Genomic DNA, 16116 nt, shown 5'->3' on the forward strand with positions numbered 1-16116 from the left:
ATCTCCGGAAAGATCCCCTTCCTAAAAAAAGTGGGACAAAAGGAGAATGGGAGTAATGATGAAATGTCAACCAAGGTGGCCTTGTAGGCTCCATGAGGTTCAGAATATCTGAATACCTGTCTAGACACCAAATTGGTTATCTTGGGTCAAGAGACAGATTCTATATCATGCAATTTACATATATTTTCTTCAAGACAAGGCATACGGAATTCTTCTCCCTAATTACTAAACTTAAGAAATGTAAGTTTGCCCATCAGCAATTCAGATGTTACAGAAAAGGTGGCAGTGGCTGCTAAAATAGCCTGCGTGGGGAAAAGGGCAAAGTGTAGTACTGGGCTACCATTTCTGCAGATGAGACCCATCATAAAGAATCAATAGTACATCTGTCTCCTCAAAAATGGAAACATTTTTCAATCAGAACACTTCTACTGGGGTGAGCTCACCTTGACTGAAAATGGCAGCCTATTCTCTTTAAAAGCATAGAAGTTAAAGACTAATTGGTGTCCTCCTTTGGTGAGGGGAGCCAGATTCCCATAACAATCAACATAAATGGGCTTTCCTTCCAGGACCTAGGTTAAAACAAAACCAAAGTTAATCTTCATTCTTTCAGTTTATATCCCTCATGCCAATCACAGGGCCCTTGCATATAGTAGCTAAGCAATTTAAAAAAAAAAATCGAACTGAATCAAATAGGGAAACTGAGGCTTGGAGAAAAAAAAGCAACCTTCCCACGATTACACAGTAAATGTCAAACCCAGGATTAATCGTAGGACCAGATTTAGAGCAGGAAGAGACTTTAAAGGCCATCGAGTTCAATCCCTTTATGTTGTAGATGGTGAAACCGAGGCACCAAGGGGTTAAGTGACTTGCCTACTACTACATCACGATGATGTCCTTGTGACAACCCTAAGAACCAGGACATCACCGACCGGAGAAAGAAAACTATCTTTTATCCATTCAGAATAGGTTTAGCTATGTTCTTAGGGCTGAGAAGCCACCGTGAAAAATACCCAGCCATTCCACCAAAAATCGCCGTAGGACGTCTGCTCTGAAAGGCTTTTCCAGGAGGGATCGTGGTTTACTTAGCAACCATGCCCTGGTAACCTCTGTGCCCCCACTTTCACAAAGAGCATGCATTTCTAAGGTGAGGAAGAAGAGAATGGTTACAAATGTGGCTTATGGCTTCGGAGCAGAGCAAAGCAAGCCATCCCACGCAAAGGTGGAAGGAAGGCATGATGACTTTGGCCTTCATTAGTATCATGGCTGAGGTCTTGGGAAGCAGATTTTTTTTTTTGGAGGGGAGAAGGGAAGGCAATTGGGGTTAAATGTGGGAGGCAAATTTAAAAAATATCAGCTCTATACAAGACAAGACAATATTCTGTTCCCTGTCACCAGAGGCCTTCAAGTTAAGGCTAGACAGTGACTTGTCACGTTCTGTATAAGGGTTCCTAGGTGACCTCTCATGGCCCTTATAACTCTGTGATTCTATATTTCTATAATTCCAAGTTAACCCCGATGGTCAGTCATTCAATAAACATTTATTATGTGCCAGGCACTCTGCTACGCATAAATGTGCCAACATACACAGAAGGCATTTATTTTTTTAAAAAAGAACACAGGAATAATTTAGTAAAAATAGTAATAGGAAACATTTATAATCCTTTAAGGTTTGCAAAGGGCTTGACACATTATTTCATTTGAAAACAACAGGAATTATGGTACAGTGGGAAAAGCATTGAATTTGGACTTAAAGGATGACCTTTGACACTATCTGAGTAACCTTGGGCAAGTAACGTGGTTTCCCTGGACCTCGGTTCCTTCACTGTAAAAAGAGGGGAACAGACTAAGGTCTCAGTTTCATCATGTGTAAAATAAGGGGGTCCCTTCCAGCTTTCTGTATGAGGCTCTGATGCCATGATTCCAGTTATTCCCATCTGAATTTTAAAAGACTGCCCCCTCCCCCAAAGTCTAAAGTCTTTGTATAAACAGATTCCCTGGGGGATGGGACCCACCTCAATATCTTTGCTTCTTGCCACTTCCTCAAAATTTTCTTGCTGCTCCAAAGTTTTATCCACTTTATCATCTGTCATGCAGAAGCAACGCAAGGAAGATTCCAAAGGATCGTTCATTTTGGCAAAAACCACAAACTTGGCCATGTACGGGACACATATTAATTCCCTGTAAAGCTGAGTAGCTAACCCGACGGTTTCCAAAACTTGATGGCAATCCGCAAGCCAAAACCTGAATGAGTCAAGTCAAGTACAGTGCCACAGAAGTGGAGTTAGGAAATGAAGAATCTGACCTTTGAAAATATCCCCATGCTTTTAAAATTAGGAAAATGTAACAGACAATTCTAGAAAATAATTGTGTGCCATGGGCAAATACCCACTTGAACATGAAAGGAATGAAGAGGAAGTGATGTTTAATCAAATGTGAAACCTTCTCAATAATATCATTAAAGAAAAAGCTGGGGATTCCTTCTCTCTTTTCTTTCCTATTACAGGGAACTAAAATAATTCTATTCTAAAATTTCTAAATTTATAAGTTTTTAAAATCATCTTTTTGGGTTGAGTAAAGTTTTTTTTTTTTGATTCCTAGAACCCGTGCTAATGGTAGCTCCTATCAAGAAAACCGAGAATTCTGGAATTAGGCCCTATCTCCTAAAACTTAAAACCACCTTATACTGATCACATACCATGACCAAAGAGCACAGCATGCTCCCCTGTAGACCCTTTACTTTACAAAGATGGCAGCCATACAAGGACTATAATATTGCCCACTGCCTGAGGACCAGTCTCAGCACTTTCAGGTATGCTGTATTTTCATACCTGGCTGAAACATTGGTCGTAAAAGAGACAGAGTCCTTTATGAATGTCAATGGCGTGGTTCCTGTGATGTCTTCCCACTGTGCAGGTGATGTTCCCCCTGGAAAGATGAATGGCAAAGTCTTTAGCTTTGTAACAGGGTTACAAAAATTCATTAAGTTACAGTTTTCATTAATCCTTGCTTCTTGTCTTCCCCCTCCCACCTCATGAGGCCAAAGTTATTTGAAGACACTGAAACTGCTGGAGAGATCTGTTCCCCCCTACCCCCACCCCAAATGTCATTGCACGACTAGTCCCACTGTAACCAGTCTATTGTAATCTCCTCCTTATTACAGGAAAGCTTGAGAGGGGCTTTATGACCAGGGCTAGAAGAAAGCAGTAATCCCTCTTACAGATTGTTTGACCACTGAGGCAGCTAGGTGGTACAGTAAATAGAGTGCTAGATCTGGAGTCAGGAAGATTTGAGCTCAAATCCTGCCTCACACACTAACGACACAATTCACCTAACCTCTGCCTGCCTCAATTTTCTAACCTGTAAAATGGGGATAATACCAATATCTATTTCCCAGGGTTGTTGTGAGCATAAAATAAGGTAATATTGGCAAACTGCCTTGCAAACCTTAAAATGCTATCTATATGCTAGCTGCTACTGTTCTTTTTGTTGTGGTTGTTAATGCATAGCTCAGCCCTGACCAGGGTAAGCAGTGAAGCCCTGTATTGATCACACATGATGTCCACAACAAAATGCTTTCTCTGCTATACCTTCTAATGTGTGGCAACAACATTAACCATCCCCGTAAATGCACACAGAAGAGTGAGTACTGTATTGACTGAGTCGGACCTGTAATGCTACAGAGCAGGCGCAGGTTGGGTGTGGTGTCTCCTTTGTAGCCATTGGCTACACCTTCTCCTGAGGGGGGAGGCACAGGAATGGTCATCGTTATTGGTTTATGGAATTTCCTTCTTCTTGGCTCCACAGTGACAATCGGACTAAACGTTGCTTTATTTCCGAGGATTTTTTTCACAATTTCTTCTGGAACAGGCTGGGCCTAGAGACAGAGAAAGAATATTACACAAATGAGGAAACTGCTTGTTAATCCCAATGTTTGCATCCTCCCCAACTTTCCTTAAAGGGAAGGAGGAAGGATTGCTTTTTAATTACTTTTCTTGGAGGAGAAATAAGACCTATGATTTCCCTGCTAACGCAGCCTGTTCTGCAATTTAAAGTCTTTGAGTTGATGGTCGGTTAAGTGACTTGCCTAGGCTCACACAAGCCAGTATGTGACTAAAAGCAACCAAGGTCTTCCTGACTCCCTATCCACTATGCATACTGACTTTTTTTTTTTGGTAAGAGACCAGGGAAAATTAGGTTGAACACCCAGAGACAACCAATCTATTTGATAATTAACCTAAGCTAGTTTGTGAATCAGATAAATAGAGAATGGGGCGAGATGGTTTGTTCCATAGTTTCTGCAGTGTGAAGGGCAAACATGATACTGAGGCTTCATAAGACACTTTACAATGAACGGTTTTGTGACTTTTAGTCCTTTCAAATATGCAGAACGTCTCGGAGGTATCACAAGGGCAAGTTTTACAAGTAGGAAAATTAAGACATTCAGAGGTAAAGTAACTCAAAGCCGCTCAGATTCTCAGGGGGTGAAATACAATTCTGGTCTACCAAATCTAGCCTCCTCCGTCTGTCTTCTCTTCCTACTTTGGCAAAATCATTGTAAACAGTGGATTCTAGGGCAATGGAACGAAGCTTCTTATCGATGAAAGTGTAAACTTTAGTGGTTTTCTTCAATTCTCTTGTTACTAAAATTCTCCAAATTATTCGTTGCTGGAAATGAAGTATGGCCCGTATATAACAAAAGAAAATTGATCTGACTCATAAAATGAGCAGGAATTCATAATGATAATTATTTTAAAATTGGTAAATTCTTGAAATATTTGGGTGAATTAATTTCTCTATTAGGTCAGAAAGAAATTTTAGCTTCCTTAACTGAAGACATACAAGAAAGGCCATTCTTGCCGATGAGGCCGTTCTTGATCTTGCCAGGCCAGGGGCGGGTGCTTCAGCCATAGCCTACTAAAATTAACTCTAGGTTACAGAGTCTCTATGTTGTATCTACACCAAGTGTGCACACGTTGTTTCCCCCAGTAGCACACTCTTCTTCTACATAGAGGTGTACTAGACCATTTCATTTGTGTCTTTGTATTTTCAGTATCACAGTGCCTGATACATAATAGTCTTTTAATAAGTTCTTGTGAGATTGACTGATATTTCTAATTAGTTTTCTAAATCAAAAACATTCAACTTGGTTTAGATAGAAATCAGAATTTCTAGATAATTTAAACAAAACCCAAGTGGTGAACCACTCCAAGATCTTTGCCGAGAAAACCCCAAATGGGGACACAAAGAATTAGACATGACTGAAATGTCTGAACACTTGAGCTTTCAAAGGGCAGTACCCTGACTGTCATTTAGGGCATAAGAGAAAACATATTTTATTATTCTTAATGGTCCCACACCTTCTCATCTCAACACTTGGACTGCAGCTTCGTCACCTTTTACTGGAAGCCAAGCACCAAGGGAGCCCTGAAAATGATCAATATTAAGCACCATACAAGGTGCTGGGTATAGAGACAAAGTTAACCCATCCCTGCCTTCAAGGAGATGTGTAGAAGGAACCACCAAGCTCCCTTGTATGTTTAATACTTGCATGAGGTTTTTCACAGGTTCCCCAACTGCCGAGAGACAACAGTAAGCCATGGTGAGTGGAAGGCCAGCCCCTGAGCCCACAAGACCTGGATTCTGATCCCACCTGATTCCCAGCTGTGGGAAACTGGGCAACCTCTCAGGACTCCAGGCAGCTAACTTCCTAATAGTCTAAGATGCACAGGCATCTACCCAGGCAGAGGAAGCGTCCTCGCCTGAAAGTCCCTTATGTTAATGAAAGCACAGATCTATCCCCCAAGAGCTAGAGCAGGCACCTAGGTGGTACAGTAGATAGACAGAGTGTCTGATTTGGAATCAAGAGACCTGAGTTGGAATCTCTGCCTCAGACATTTACCAGGTATCTCACTGTGAGCAAGTGAGCTATCCTTCTTGCCTTGGTTTCCTCATCTGAAAAAATAACCCTCTCAAGGTTGTCGTAAGACTCAGATGAGACAGCATGTACAAAGAGCTATGCAACCATAAAGCCATCTATTCTATTTACTATTGTTATTGTTATTATTAGTGTCTCCCTCTGAAATCACTTTGTATCTACAGCGTACATACAGCGCTACACCCCCCCGATGGAGCACAAGCTCTGAGAGGGCAGGAATTGCCTCATTTTTGTCTTCCTCTCTGAAGCACCCAGCATAATGTCTGGCACACATAATAAATACTTGGTGATCAATTTTCCACAGATTACTTCAGGTTAAATACCTGCAGCAACCCACAACCTGGCCTTATGAGTTAATAAACAGACACTATCAGGGTGGAAGAGCAGTGAACGCTTCCAGGACGGCCTATGACTTAACACAGAATGGGTGTGCATGCGCCAGGGTTACCTGGAGGCCCACTCGGATCCTTTTGGTCAAAGCGCCCTCAGGAAAGGATGCCTGAACCAGGGGTACAGTGGTGCTGCTCAGGATGCCCCCTTCTGGACCGATCTGGTTGCTCTCCTGCTTGATCCGTGAGACCACCGCGAAATACTGGGGAAAATCCTTCGTGATAATCCTACAGATGCGTTTCTTTCCCAACTCTTCAGGGCTGTCCAGCTCTGAAAGAACAAAGGAAATAAAAAATATTAGAGGCATCTGAGCTAGAAGAGAGCTCAGAGACCCTTAAAAGTACAAACACCTCTAAGGCACGTTATAGTGAGCCTGTGTGGCCAGTTCCATGACCAAGAAGCACAGGGCCCCGAAGCAAGGTACCACGTTGTGAATGAACCACATTGATCTCTCTCCCCCTACCTCATCCTGACCTGCTAAAAGGATGGATGAGGCAGAAGGAAGGGTCAATGGGGAGAGTGATAGCTTTGGAGTTAGAGGAGCCAAGTAAAAATCCCAGCTCCATCACTTACTCGCAGCATGACCTTGGGCAAGTCACTTATTTCACTGCTCTGGTCATTGGTTTTTCCACAAAGAGTAAGGAGTTAAACTAGGTGATTCCTAAGGTAATTTTCAGCTCTGAGTCTATGAACACTGGAACCTATGAGAAAGGCTCTGGGGCCACAGTGGAGAAAGTCTAAGGACTCGAATGAATATGACTATTTCTCTAACTAAATTTCAGAACCTAAATTAAATAAAGAGGATCTATAACCCATCATAAAGCTGATATGATAGACTGTCATTCTTTTATTACTGTGGCACATTACATGGTATGTTCAATTGGGAGTTGGGAAAACCTGATCAAGATTCACTCTGATTCTTGCCTAAGACACACTTTACTAGCTTCGTGATGCAGAGAAAGCTACTTAACCTCTCAGCCTCAGCTTCTTCATCTGTAACATGGGAATGATAGCACCTATACTTCACAGGGTTCTTGTGAAGATCAAATGAGAGCCCTAAAGCATCCTGCAAACCTTAAAGTGCTATGTAAATACTAGACTTTTATCATTACTATGGCAGTATCAGATCCGAGGTCTCATGAAAGGATCAGAGTTCTCGGTTTTAATGAATGCTTGTCAGTCATCAGACCTTAAGGAGTGATGACCAAATTCATTTTAAATTGTGATCTAAACTTGTTTTGATCCATTGCTTGAGGCAAGAGGGAAAAGTAGCTGGAGCTCTCTATGTCTCTGTCTCTCCCTCTCTCTCTCCCCATCTCTGTATCTGTCTCTCTGGATTAATGAATTATAGATATAGAGTTGAAAGAAACCTTGGAAATCAGAGTCTAGAGACTGAGGGATTTGTCTAAGGTCACATAATTATTAAGTAGCAATGTAGGGATTCAAGCCAAAATCTTGCATCCCAATGCCTAGCACAGTGCCCGACACACAAAAAAACAGTAATGGCACCTACACCTCATGGACTGGTAGGGATCAAAAGAGATAACACAGATAAAGTACTATCCAAATCCAGTGCTCTTTTTACTGTGCCATCCTGGTCCTTCCTTCCTTCATCTTTTTATTCTTCCTTCCTGCTTTTGTTTGTTCCCTCATGCTTTTTGTTCTGATCAATCATGGCCCAAGTCTTCTCCTGTCCCAAAGGAAATTGGGGGCAAGTCTTCCATTGTCCCAAAGGAGAGGATAGGAAAATGAGAGAAGAATATTGGGTTGACTTAGGAGTTCATCAGAAAGGGAAGCTGACAACATGTTCTGGGCCAGAGGAAAAAGGAGAAGTACTAGAGAAGGCTAAGTTCTGGAATGGGTAAGTAAGAGGCAAAGAAAAGAGATGGAGGGAAGCAGTGACCAATGTCAGATTGATTTATTAGAAATGAAAAAAGGAAACTGGCATGAATTAGATAACCACAAAATAAGAACGGTCATATAGAAAAATGCTTCCCTGAATAGATGGGAATGAGTGTAACACAGAAGGGCTGCTAGACTAATCATGAAAGAATTAGGGAAAACTGGAGAGTAGAGGTGTCTGACATGTGGCTCACAACATTCTTGAGAGTGGCCCAAACCAGATTAAAATGTAATTGGGAAATAGCAAAATAAATACACAATAAAACATAAATACTATTGCATTTTGGAACTAAGTCAATATGCAACCCACAGGAATCCTTATGGGTGGATTACTTACTGGTCCATGTTTCTATTTGAATTTGACATTGTTGATATAGGGTCATTAAGCTTACTGCTTAAAAGTCACAGTTACTAAATGGCAGAGCTGGGTTTTCAGGGCCGGTCACATCCGGGCCCACATTCTGTGCTGTGGAGAACTCTCTGCTTCCCATAGGGCTACTCTGTTAATCATGTTTTAACCAGCCAATATGCTCTTTTGTGATGAGGAGAGGCTAGAAATGCAACCATGGATCAACCAATCGAATGGTCTATGACTACTTAATGAAGCATAATTATTACATAGCACCCAATCAACAACTGATATTTACAGACTAATTCCTGACACAAGTCTTGTTTGACTTTGGGTTTTTAAGCTGTCATTTCACCAGTGAGGGGAATTCTGGTTGTGGAAAGTCCCAGTACCAATGCAGACCAGTCATACCTGTGTAACTAAGAGTCTTAAGTAAAGGGGCAGCCTGGGGCAGCTAGGTGGTGCAATGGGTAAATCACTGGCGTAAACTGGTAAATCACCTGGAGTCAAGAGGGACTTGAGTTCAACTCCGGCCACTGACACTTACTAGCTATGTGACCCTGGGCAAGTCACTTACCAATCCCCTCCCCCCGCAACCCCAGGTGGGGGGGGGAGAAGAAAAAAGAGCCAGCTACCTGGGACAAGGTAGAGACTTGCTCAAGGTCACAACATTTGGTCAAAGGCAGGATTTGAACTCGGGTCTTCCCAATTCCAAGGCCAGACTTCCATCCACTAAGCAAAGCTGCCTCTCAGTTACTCTTTTTACCTTTAATTATACAATTAATTGATGATTTAATGTTGTAGTTTGGGGTCTTAGACATTGAGGGCTCACTCCAACTCTATGGGAGGCAATAAATTAAGGCGAACTGGAGCACCGAGTCATCATCATGCAAATTATCCACCAGAGGATCCTGGGTGGCCTGCGGAGAAAGAGGTTCTAGGAATCCATCAGCATGTACTAGAATAAGGAGGCAGCTTGGAGAGCACCGGGTCTGGCATCAGAGGACCAGGGTCTGAATCCTGCCTCTGACATTTGGTATCTGTGTGATTCCGGGAGAGTCACCTCACCTGCTGGGCCTCACCTTTCTCAGTCAGGCTGACAAAAAATGTTAATTAGATCAATTAATGACTCATGATAACTGATTAATACATGTTGACTGACTGACTGATCCTGGGCAAGTTGCTTAACTTTTGGACCTCACTTTTCTCATCTGTAAAATGGAGGGGTCGGAGTAGATGGCCCCTAAGATCCTGACCAGCTCTAAGAAAAGAGTAAAAGCCTAGAGAGAAACAAACGAAAAGGGGCAAAGGTGGAAGAGAACGAGAGATACTAGCAAAGGAGAAAGGAAGAAAGGCATCGATTTGGAGCCGGAAGGGACCTTACAAGTGACCCAGCCCAACCACGACCTCTGACACAGATGGCGGCGGTGCTGATGCCCCAAGTCACACAGGTAACAAGCACTAGAAGCAGAGTTCAAACCCAGGTCCTCTGACTCTTACCGTGAGAGCCTGCTGTCTTCATAGAATTTTAGAAAAAAAAAAGTTTTAACTGAGAAGTAGAAATAAACAAAACTCTTAAAAAAACAGAAGAAATTATTCCTTCTTGATTGAACAAACATTCATGAACTAAGTCCCTGCTCTGGGCAGAACACTGGTCTAGATACTGGGGAAATAACACAGAGTCTAGAACAGCTATTGTCCACATACACAAATAACAGAAACCACCCCACATGGCAAGTGTTCATCACAGACTCTACACTTAGGAAATGCCTTTTCATTCATTTCAGTCCAAAACAGAGAGGCAGGAAAAGTGCTGCCCATGGCTCAAGGCTAGAACAGGGACAGGGAGAGCTGGGACCCATGATTTCATCGGCACAGGGGACTTTGGATCTCAGTGCAGGCGAGCACCTTCTCTGCAACTCACAGTCTCAGAGAGTTGGTAATTTGCCTATAGTCACTTGACAAGTATGTGGGACGGGCAAAATTTGAATCCAGGGCTTCCTGGATCAGAAGCCATTTCTCTAACCACTGTCTCTCAAGGAAGGAAAGGTAAGTCCTGACTGGGAGCACTGGAAGTAACAGAGCTTTAAAGGGTAGATGGCAATTCAGCAGGCAAAGAGAGAGCTGGAAGTATGCTCGAGGCAAAGGGAAACAAAATAGCGCAGCTCAAGCAAAGACTGGGGTGCCTTCACTGGACTGGTTACGCATCAGATCTAGGCATTTAACTTGCAATTGTAGCAGATTAAATAGGCATTCCTTCAATCTGCATTTTAACCTAATATAACTAAGCATTTGTAACTAACAGAAAGACTCCTGACCACACAGGAAATCAACTGGCAATTAGCTGTTTTCACACCAGATTCCCAGAGACAAGGAACATTGCTTAACTTTGTAAATTTTGTACATAAAGAATGACCCTCAAGGTAAGACGGTCCCCTTGGTATGGTGTATTGTGGAGACACACTCTCCTAGAGCAAGGGATTCTTAACCTGGACTGCATTGATCACCAATAGGTCCGTGGATACATTTCTGGGTCTCTGTGAACTCAGATGAGAAAAAGTGACACCTTCATTTTCACTAACCTCTAACTGAAACTTAGCATTTCTGTCAATTATGTACGTAGCTGACAAAACATGGTTCTGAGAAGTGATCCAGAGACTGCCAAACATGACACACAGAAGGGTAAAGATCTGTGTCTTGGAAAAATGCCCTCCATAAGATCCCAAAGCGCCCCACCCCCCGGGAACCATCCAAGGGGGTGGTAGCAGTCTGAAATAATGCAAATTAAAAAAAAAATTGTTGAAGGGTTAAAGAAAGTAGATTGGGGAGGAGGCACTGAGTTATTTTTTTTTAAAGGGGGCGGTAGGCCAAATAAGTTTAGGAACCTCTGCACATACCCAGAACCTTTACTGACTCTTTCTCCCTTTTCGGACGTAAACACTCCTGGTTCATCGTCCTTAATAAGCTAATGGATGTGGATGTGTTGCCTCCCCTGAGAAAAAGAAACGTTTTTTAATAGGATCCTAATGCAAAATGCCTTACCCTTAAAGGAACAATGTTTACTTTGGGTCCAGGCCTGTGATTTTATTGCTATAAGGAATTAACAGTGGGAATTCTTAGTTCTAGAATAAATCAGTGGAGGAGATATTTGGGGATGGGGGGTATTGGGCCTTTTGAAGAACCCTCCAAATCATACCATGTAGCCTACCTTACTTAAAGATGCACATGGCACCAGTCCTGGATAGAGAGAGACAATTTCTTTATTTCAAAAACATTCTAACTGTTCTATTTAATTTTCAGTTGATATGCATTTATTAAGTGCCTACTGTATGCCAGACACTGTGCTAAGTGCTGGGGATACCAAGAAAGGCAAAAAAAAAAAACCCATCCTTCAACGAAGGAACTCACAGTCCAATACGTTTTCAAGTGTTTGTTCTGGGAAACTATTAGCCTTATCCAAGTATCTTCTTGACCTCTCCCACCTACCCACAACATGTACACATCAAACCAGGTAACTCTAACCACAGTGGCATGATTTCTCCATCTCCCCCCTTGATTTTGCCATAAAACAAGGCGACTAGGCAGAGGGAACATGGAGCCCCAGTGTTCAGAGTGAGTGAGTGTTCAGAGAGCTAAGCAGGAATGTTACATGGCAGCATTCTCACTGGTAACTGTAGGCAGGTAGCGAATAGTTTGCCTTCATAGGGAGAAACCAAAGGCATAATGAAAAGCTCCTATAAGGGCTGTTTGACACCAAACAGCTCTAGGGTCTGAAATGTGTGTGCGTGCGTGCACGTGTGAATTTATTGTTGTTCCTCAATTGTTTCAGTCATATCAACTTTTTGTGATCTCTTTTTTTTGGTTCTTTTTTTTCTTTTAAGGTGGGGTGATTCTTGGCAGATACTGGAGGGGTTTGCCATTTCCTTCTCCAGCTCGTTTAGCAGATGAGAAAACAGAGGCAAACAGGGTGAAGTAATTTACCCATGACAACACAGCTAGTAAGTGTCTGAGGCTGGATTGGAACTCATGAAGATGAGTCTTCCTGATTCCAAGCCCAGATCTATGCACTATGGTCTCAGATATATTTTTATTTGTATATGAATACATACGCATACATATGTATTTACACACACACACACACACACACACACACGCCCCAGAATGATTCTGAGACTGGGGAAAGGCTTAGGGTCAGTTAGAAGGATAATTCGAATTTGTACATTTTGTGAGAATGTGGATCAGATTAAATAATGGCCGATGGTAGTTGAAATTTAGTCCCAAAGGGATTTGACTGTACTTACTATAAACAAAATCTGAGTTAGAAAAGATCCAAGATATCATTTGTCCAAATCCCTCTCCAAACAAGAATGTCCCTCACAACATGACTGACAAGTGGCCATCACACTCAACGATTTCCACCACTGGAGGAACTCTTACTGGATGTTAAACTTTTGGATAGCTCCAATTGCGGGGTGGAGGTAGGGGGTGGGGGTGGTGTTCTTCCTTATGCCCACCTGAAATCTGCCTCACTGCATTTTCACCGATGGCTTCCAGTCTTATGCTTTGGGGTATAGTCATCCACCTGATGACCACCATTACATTTTGTTTTTAGAAGATGCTAATTCTCCCTATCCACGGAATAAAGCAAGGAGGAAAAGGTCACTAACAGTCAGCAGCCAGATCTAAGGACAAACTTTTTAAGCACAAGAGGTAAACAACATTAACGCAGGCAACCCAGAACATTGTGCCACCTCTTCCCCTGAAGGACTATGGCAAGAAAACTGACAGCCATCCCTTTGAAATGACCTGTACAGTTCCCTCTAGCAAGAAGGAGGGGTCTGGATCCTCAGAACTTTGAGGTTCCCACAGCAGATGCTCAATAATGGTGACAAAGGCAGAGTAATAAGAAAAAGGAAGAGGGTTCCAGGAGAGAGAACAGGTTTAGACACCCAGCTGAGAAACAGGCACACAAAATCTCATGAATGTGAAATTCTATAAACGTGAACTTGAAACCATCACTACCAAGGTCTTTGTAAATACCTGAGCCTCCACATTTGCCAGCTGTATCAGCCATGCTCAGTCTAAGAGAACAAAGCCTATCGGATCATGTTGGGCTGTTCTTGGTCTTCTTTCCCTAACTTCTCCCTCCCTGGACCAATCATCTCATTTTCTCAAGCCTTCAATGATCATCTTTATGCAAATAAATTTGCCAACATTTATAGAGGGCCACGTATGTGCAAGGTGACCAGCGAGGCCCTGGGGCTGCAGTAACACAGCTGTGACAACCCCTGACTTCAAGAAGCTAGCATTCCAGCAGGGGAATGAGCATGTATTTACTATGTCTCCATCTCCAATTGCTCCCCTGCCTTTCACTGGGCAGGTCCCCCAGATGTCCTGTTGGTATCTCAAACTCAACATGTCCTAAACAGAATTTGTCTCCCACATAAAACCTCTCCCCTTTTCCAGCACCTCCACTTCTGCTGGTTCAGCACCTTTCCAGTCTCTCAGGTTTGGAACCTAAGATCTCTGACTCCTTTTTCTACACCTCTGTTCCTTTCCCCAATCCAACCTATTGCACAATCTTATGAAGTCTATTTCCATAACATCTTTCCAAATCTTCTATTACCAACGCCCACCCCTCTAGCTTGGAATCAAAGAGTTGGAAAGCTCTCAGCATTCATCAAATCCAACCCACACCCCAAAAGCAACCACCACTACAACAATACATCATTTCACTATTAGAATAGCCACCTAGAACTCAGAAATCTCCCTGCCCCCTGGTCTTCCTTCTCAAAGGGGTCCAGTGGCTTGAGGTAATCTTAATATCCTGTTCTGATCATACCACTCCTATACCCAGAAACCTTCCTGCTACCCAATGAATCAACTGTGAGTTCCTTATTCTGGCATTCAAAGCCACACAATCTGTTCCCTGCCTACCTTTCCAGTTGTCACATACTCTATACGCTGGCCAAACTGGACTGTCTGACCATCCAAGAGCAGAAAGCTTCCAGGAGTTGGTGGGAAGTAAGCCAGCTAAGAGCTTTGATGACTTTAAAACAAGAAAAAGGCATTTTCTCTGTGTCTATTTGCCATCTAGATTACTGAGTCCCATGTGAATCCACGCTGGTCTCTTTACCAACTCTCATTTTGTCTCATCAGAACTGGTTTTTTGTGTCTTTAGAATCTCATTCTTGACAGTTTCCCATCCCTCCAAGGCTGATTTCCTAGAAATTTAGTTCACAAGATACAACTTATCCTTGCTCTGAATCCTTGGAAATCTGTGCTCCTGAAATTTAGGCTGCATGTCAGATCAGGCACAACCTTCTACTCCTTCTCCATCACAAATTCTTGGAGGGAGGGGTTGTTTCCACCCTAACAACAATTTCCTTCACATTGTTAAGACTCAGATCCCAGAAAGACTTCGAAATTATCAAGGCAGATGAAGGAAGCATTAGCTGCTCTCCTCTGGGCACAAAGAAAACTCAAGCAGATGTCAGGATAACAGAAGGTCCTCATCATACCATGCCTCTATGTGGAAGGACACACTTGTGATCTGTTTCCTAAGCTCTTCTCTTTCCCCTGCTCTGGTCCGGGTGGTCTGCAGTTTACTCCAATGACAATCCTATTTTTGTTACTGTTTCTATTGGTCTTTCCTTAAATGTTATACCATGTCTGTCACTCCCGTTCCTGAATCTCCTGTCTTTCTTAATATGCAATTTCTTTTGAATAAGATACATTCTTCCACAGAGATATTCTAGGCACATCTATCATCCCATCAGGTCCCAGGGATATGTATGAGGTCCAAAGTAGCAATGTGCCTCTTTGTATTAGGTTTACTCCCTCATCTTCCATGTTAGATCTCAAGGCTACTCAGCTCAGTAGAACTGGGATTTCGTGTGAGGCTTCTGCCCACTGTTTATCAGGAAATAGCCAGACACCTCACTGCCTACATGCCACATGACCCAGCTAGCCTGGAGCCCACAGTGTTATTATTTATTAGGGAAATTGCTCCAGATACCTGACACTAAGCCCAGAGGCTGCTGGGAAGATCACCTACTATTTGAGGTTAATTATTACAACTCCCTCAACCCCTGCCTTAATTGGTGAAACAAAATCACATGATTTTTATTTTATTTTACTTTGTATTTAATAATGATGATAAAAGCTACCATTTACATAAGCCTTGGAAAGTGTTCTTTACGTGTGTTATCTCTTTTGATCCTTCCAACAACCCTGTGAGGTGCCTGCTGTCACTATCCCCATTTTACAAATTAGGGAACTGAGGCTAACAGAGGTCAAAGTGAATTTTCTAGGGTCACACAGCTAGTGTCTGAGGTGGAATTTGACTCAAGCCTTCAAGACTAAATCCATTCTATGCATGTTGGTGCCACCTAGTGGCCTGTGGGGTGTATCTGCTCTCGAATTTTACTTTCTACCAGTGTTCATTTAAATTCTCAGCAGTTTATTACTGCAGGCCCAAGGACAGTTTTCAGGACGCTTACATGTTTTCCTAACCCTCAAAAAACCAAAACTAGTCATT

General features: G+C 42.5%; 1 protein-coding gene across 2 annotated transcripts in view; it reads right to left on the reverse strand.

Moving 5' to 3' along the window:
* The window catches only part of ANK3 (ankyrin 3), a 275643-nt gene that overhangs the window by 46379 nt on the left and 213148 nt on the right, over positions 1-16116 (reverse strand). For both annotated transcript variants that reach the window (XM_036769578.1, XM_036769579.1), the window contains 5 exons: positions 6384-6595; positions 3667-3874; positions 2829-2925; positions 2013-2241; positions 444-569 (listed from right to left, as the gene is read on the reverse strand). In XM_036769578.1, coding sequence (XP_036625473.1) covers positions 444-569; positions 2013-2241; positions 2829-2925; positions 3667-3874; positions 6384-6595 — 872 coding nt within the window. The remainder of the gene's footprint in view (positions 1-443; positions 570-2012; positions 2242-2828; positions 2926-3666; positions 3875-6383; positions 6596-16116) is intronic.

The sequence above is a fragment of the Trichosurus vulpecula genome, chromosome 8, assembly GCF_011100635.1.
Source record: "Trichosurus vulpecula isolate mTriVul1 chromosome 8, mTriVul1.pri, whole genome shotgun sequence".
Classification (NCBI taxonomy): domain Eukaryota; kingdom Metazoa; phylum Chordata; class Mammalia; order Diprotodontia; family Phalangeridae; genus Trichosurus; species Trichosurus vulpecula.